Genomic DNA, 5742 nt, shown 5'->3' with positions numbered 1-5742 from the left:
TTTAAATTCTTGCTCAAACTTTGTTTCTCTCCAAGGCAAGTCCTGATCCTGAAGTCCTTGGTTAAATTTTTAATTGATTCTTTCCTATCTTTTCTTCTATCCTTTTCTTCTATCACTTCCTTGTGATGATATCGTTTCTTCTAGTGACATGTGTTTTACTAAGGGACAGCAGAAGTGCTAAGCTGGGTCCAAAAAAAGTCATGTATGCTTGTGAGCATCAGGGGAAAAGTGAGAAAGCCCTGCAGAATTTCATCCACAGATGGTATTTTGTGTGCAGTTTTTTTTTTCTGATGAAAAAATGAAAAAGGATTCCTCAGCTGACAGTGATACAATATCAAACTGTGGGCACTTTGCAAGTGACACAGGCTAAGCGAAGATTCAACTTCAGGATAAATTAATTAGGATAAATTATTTGCCTTATCTAAAATTAGGAAATGTCTACAGTGCTAGCAGCCGATGGACATGAGATGGGTCTGTGGCAGAACTGGTTGCCTGAATGTGGGTCACTGGCTAAGTGGATTGCTCTAACTGAATGAGCACTTTCTAGGTAGGAACTGATCTACCTTTACTCACCTTGAGCGTGGGCTGATTCAACTCATGACATTTGGCACGTGTCTGCTTAGATATGCCCAACTTTGCACTGAGTAAAAAGGGATAATAAATGGGTTGTTTGCCAGTGACGAGCCATCTAAGCTTAGGAAAAGTCTGTAGGCAGTGACTGAAACCCTAGGGAGAGAGAAGAGGGTCAGAGCAGGCTAGGACACAATCCAATTTCATGCTCTACAAGAGACCAGCCAGAGAAATGGAAGAGTGCCAACTTAAACTAACTAGAGGGCAGGAGAAGCTGAGTCTTTGCTTATCAGGTTTCTTTGGGGAGTACTTGTGCTGTCAGTAGAGTGCAAAGACCACTGCACACTGCTGAACCTCACCACAGCTCTTGCTCCTCACCCAGCTCCACTGTTGTTATTCTGATAGGGTTGGACCCCCTTTATGCCAGTCAACCAGACTGTTTTCAACTGGATCTTGCTTTGCTAGCTCTGTGTTTAAGCCTTGTACATACACAACTGTTGAAGACGAGTTCTGGGATGGGTCCTGCAACAGGCATGATGGCGTAGTCTGACAGGCAGCCTACAGGCCAAGGAGTTGCAGGAGCAGAGTGATGAGGGGCAGGTGGGCTGTGGATATGGGGGCAGCTAATGGTTCTACCATATGTTTTTCACCAAATGGAAGAATGGGGATGTGCCATAAGCTGAAGGCTCTGAATTTACCTGGGCTCCTATGAGCAACAGTATGTTTTTTATCCTTACTGTAACATATGAGACATTGCAGGTATAACCATAAAACCATCCTCCTCTACAGACAGTGAGCACTCCCACCAGGGTCATGTTCTGATTTCATTTGGGGACTGGTGTGTCTGCTCATCCATGTCAAAGTCCAACAGGTTTGCTCCAGACTTTCAGTGACAGCCAAGAGATGAAAAGTGATCATTTGTTCAAGAATCCTCTACCTATTCCTCAGCAGAAAAGCAAGAAAATAAAGTGAGGGCTTTTCTCACTGTCCTTTCCCAGTGATTTCACTGATGCTGCTCCAGATCTAAAATGGGTTCACAGGAGTCCAAGATCTCCTCTTTAGACACTGTTTGTTCATGAATGCCTATCTGACATCCAGTCTATCAAACTCCAGTGATTCAGTTCCCAATATGAGGATCACCTCTCCTTGCAGCATGAAAATCTTCTCTGAGGAGAGAGGGATGATGGGAGAGATGCACAAATTGGTCCTTCAGTAGGACGTGTTGGGGTTGCAGAATGAGGTGAGGAGGTGCTTGTGTTGTTTTACTAACATCCTGTTCAACTTTTAGAAGATTGAGAACATTGTCCCAACCAGAGCATCATCACATCAACCATAAACTCATTTCCCAGTGAAGATTCACAAGTAGCCTCCAAGTGAACAGTTTGGAAGTGAATGCTACCAGCGAAGAATTTCCTCTCCCCTGCACGTCAGAAAATCCCATCTTCATCTAGCCTACCAGAGAGCAATGCCCTGGGAGGTGCTAGGGAGAGCATCAGAGATGACTGAGAGGCTCCTGTGAGCGACCAGCATCATTCTTCTGCCAGGAGAGAAAATCTTCACCCCAGAAGAAGGAGTTCAGTTCCAGTAACCCAGTTTATCATGCACACCTTGGGGCAAAACACACAATTAACAACTGAGGATGGTCCAGAGCCCTCTGATCAGTGGGAAGTGATGGGGTAGAGGTGACAATGGGTTGCCTGGAGTCAGCAGGGCTGAGTCCTGTTCCCGTTCAGGCAGAGGTGTGAGGATGGAGACAACTGCTGGGATGCCCCAAATCCCCTTATGCTCATCCCTACCTTGAGGCATCCAGTGCCCAGCCAGCCTGACTTTCCAGACAGGGACAAAACAGCCACAGGGTTGCTATCATGTTGCTGTCTCCAGCCATCCAACACCCTTAGCTGCCCTGTACCTTGGCTCCATCAGTCGCCTTGCAGCCATGTCAGGCCATGTCTTTAATAAGATGGGCCAGAGCCCTTTCCCTAGCCTGGTGGGTGCTCTTCCCTCCATCCCAGTAGGGCAGCTGGGATGCACCAGCTCTCAGGATGGCTCCTCAATGGGTGCAGGTGCCTGGGGCGGGCTGGCAGGATGAGCGCCAACCCAGAGCACATCCGTGCTGCCAGATGAATGACACAGATGTGTCACCCTGGAGACTGAGCCTGTGCTCAGGGCATAGATATAGACATAGATATTTGGGGCATAGATATACGTGAAGAACAGGTGCTATGGTCCAGGCAGCTCTTTCAACACCTCCCTGAAAATTACAACCTTTCCCTGTAGCCACAATGAAGGACTGATGATAGTAATGAAAATGTCTTTAATATAAATTTGACTTTAATGGACACACTTTACACAGTAAAATGATAAACATGCACAGGATTTCTAGATTCTCTTGCTGATTCTCTTGCAGCTGAGATCTCCCATGGTCAGGGTCTACAAAGCAAATGCAAAGCATTAGCTTTTCATTGTGCATGGCTGAAAACTCTGCATAGAAAGGATCTGATCCTGCACATCAGAAGACAGGACTGGTCCCCAGTCTATCTCCTACAAAGGGAGTTATTAAGGCTTTGGTTATATTAATGAATACACCAAAGTAACTAGGGATAATGTGGCATCCATTTTTTGAGATCAGTCTGCCATACTTCTCTTATGTGGAAGTATCATGTCCAGCCACAGATCTACATCTCAGCATGAGAACATGATCTGATTATGTTAATGCCTACTGGGGACTCAGAGAGTACCTTGTCCCTCGGACTACACAAAAACTGCCTTCAGTGCCTGTCTGCCTGGTCAGCTTGGGCTTCGGACTCACAATGCTAGCACATGCTAGTCTTTAAGACTTCATTGAGTTCCTCAGCATTACTCTGGGCTGGTAGTTGTTGCCTCCATCAGGACCCCTGGAGGCTGCTGTATACACCACTGTTCATGCCAGTGCCCCTTTCTTCTGTACGTACGTGAGTGATAATATCTCCATTGAGTTCAGTGACGGATTTCAGCCCTTTCATACTTGCCACCAGCTTGTTGTTACCTTCCATCTGCACAAGAGTCTGGTAGAGGAGGGAGGAGACAGACACATTAACGTTACTACCGAAGACTGTTTCAGCTCCTGCCTTTTGTCCCTCCCTGTAATCACTGAGCTGCCACCATGCTCTGTGCAGGCTGCTTGCAGGATGCTGCTTCCCTGTGATTTTGGCTTTCCCAGGAGGATGAAGAGAGAGGATTATGCTATTGGTGACTGCAACACAGCAAGGGTATGGGTGTTTACTTTGGCCTTCTAGGACAGTGGTGCAATTTTGCTGCTGTTTCAACCTCTGTCCCCTCTGGACTGGGACCCACTCACAGCTCCTGCACCATAAGATGCTGGAACAGCCAGGCTTGGCATCATGCTGTTCAGGGGAGGAGAAGGAAGGTTCCTCACACTCAACAATGCTGGTGTCTCAGTGCAGCCCTGGGGCTCCTTAGGTCAGTGTTTCCCTTTCTACCCGAGGCTCATTCAGCACCCAGGCCAAGAAAGCCCGCACACTGCAAAGTGAAGAGCTGTGGAGCCACCTGAGCTGGGCTCGGGGCTCACAGGTGCCGCATCATCTTCTATCCATGGCCTGTCTATAGCATGCTGCTGCAGCACTCTCCTTTGGGAGTGTGATGGGAAGTTGCACAGCAACGTGAGGCTGGAGCTAGTCTAAATCAAGCTGAGGGAAAGATAATAAGCATAAAGAAATACAGCCACGTCTGGAAAGCTCTCAGGAGGGTGGACACCTCCAGTGAGTCTGCCCGACAAAAGCTGCAGGTCTACAAAGACTCCAGCCAGCACCAACACCCTCAGGGCAGCTATCACTCATTATTAAAATTACTCAGTTTAAAAAAAATAAAACAAACAAATCCATTTCTGTCTGTTTGCCAATGCAGCTGTGAGATATATTCACCTGTCTTCTAATTGCCCGTTTTTGGAAGGTAAAACTCTTACAATAGCTGTTCTCCCCTAGCTCATGTGTTAGGGATTTCAGTGATGCTGAAAATCATGATATGGCATATGAGGCTCTCTGGGCCTGATTCACTAAGCCGTTTTCTTACTTTCAAAAGCCTCTGCAATATCATCTTCTCCTGAGGCAGAAGTAAGAGGCAATATTTGCCAGTGGCACTGTCTTGGCATTTTATAACCACTTTAAACAATTGTCTAGGAACTGGAGCTGACCCAATTTCCAGGATGATAAATCCTCACCTTGCCAAATCATCTCACTCAGTGTAAATAGGAGCAGTGGAAAAGGCTACCAGACAAGATAGGAGCCTCTTGGACTTAAAAGAACAGATTTATTTTTTTAAGATTCATTGGCTCTCTCTATTACACTGCCTTTAAGTCAACAAAATGAAGCTGAGAAGGAAGTTTCATGTTGCAATGTGATTGAAAATCAAGTCTTTCACACCTCAAATCTTTGAATACTTTTTGCAGTCACAGCCAGTGTTTTCCAAAGTGGCTAATAAAATAGCTTTAGAAATGCAAGGCCACATCTGCAGAGATGCTGAGTGAGGAGTTTGTACAACGTTTTGTAAAAGTTAATGGGGCAGGTAGAAATCTCAAAGTCTCAGGTTCCAAGTTTCTCAAAAAGATTGCTCTGAAATGGACCTACTGTGTCTGAAAATGTGCACCTAGAAGAGCACCGAGTGTCACATCCACAGACTTGGTTTCAGGGTTCAGCCTTCCTTCCGCTATATCAGCTCACGCATGCAAACAGCAAGGGACAAAACTAGGCTGCCCACTGTCAGCTTCAATACCTGTGAGCTGGTCATTCAGGGTTTTCCTTTGGCCCAAGTGCAGGGGGAATGGCTGGAAAGGAAATTTAACATACCTGAGCACTCACAGCATGGGCAGACGATCACTCACCTTGACCTTCTCTCCTGTAAACAACTCCATCTCGCACTCCTCCCCGATGGTGAACTCATTAGTCAGCACTTTGCTGCCGGTGGCCAAAGTGACCTTGAACTTTTTCCCGTCCTGCACAATTTCTGAGATGGTCTTCATGTCCTTGCCCTTCTGGATCTGATCGTCAGGAATTCCTGGCCAGAAACAAGGGCCGTTTGATGCACATTAGAGCCATCAGTGGGCAGATTGCTGCTACTAGAGCGGGAAACCAAAGGAAAACAGGAGGATTTGAGGGCCTGTGGGACCCCTAGTCAAAG

The 5742-nt window shown here is 46.5% G+C and overlaps 1 protein-coding gene across 1 annotated transcript; it reads right to left on the bottom strand.

Moving 5' to 3' along the window:
• Positions 1 to 2867: 2867 nt before the first annotated feature.
• On the bottom strand, positions 2868 to 5742 carry FABP1 (fatty acid binding protein 1). The gene is made up of 3 exons (XM_062575113.1): positions 5447 to 5742; positions 3522 to 3614; positions 2868 to 3000 (listed from the first exon to the last, which is right to left on the bottom strand). The coding sequence occupies exons 1-3, from the start codon at positions 5582 to 5584 to the stop codon at positions 2950 to 2952; spliced, it is 282 nt and encodes a 93-aa protein (XP_062431097.1). The 5' UTR covers positions 5585 to 5742; the 3' UTR covers positions 2868 to 2949.

The sequence above is a fragment of the Rhea pennata genome, chromosome 4 (assembly GCF_028389875.1).
Source record: "Rhea pennata isolate bPtePen1 chromosome 4, bPtePen1.pri, whole genome shotgun sequence".
Classification (NCBI taxonomy): domain Eukaryota; kingdom Metazoa; phylum Chordata; class Aves; order Rheiformes; family Rheidae; genus Rhea; species Rhea pennata.
This window is presented reverse-complemented; position numbering and strand designations above follow the sequence as displayed.

Coding starts and splice junctions, on each gene's coding strand:
- FABP1 (XM_062575113.1), bottom strand. CDS start 5,584: ATGAAGACCATCTCAGAAATTGTGCAGGACGGGAAAAAGTTCAAGGTC. Junction 3,615..5,446: donor TTACAGGAGAGAAGGTCAAG/GTGAGTGATCGT, acceptor CTCCTCTACCAG/ACTCTTGTGCAGATGGAAGG. Junction 3,001..3,521: donor ATGGAGATATTATCACTCAC/GTACGTACAGAA, acceptor TTTGCTTTGTAG/ACCCTGACCATGGGAGATCT.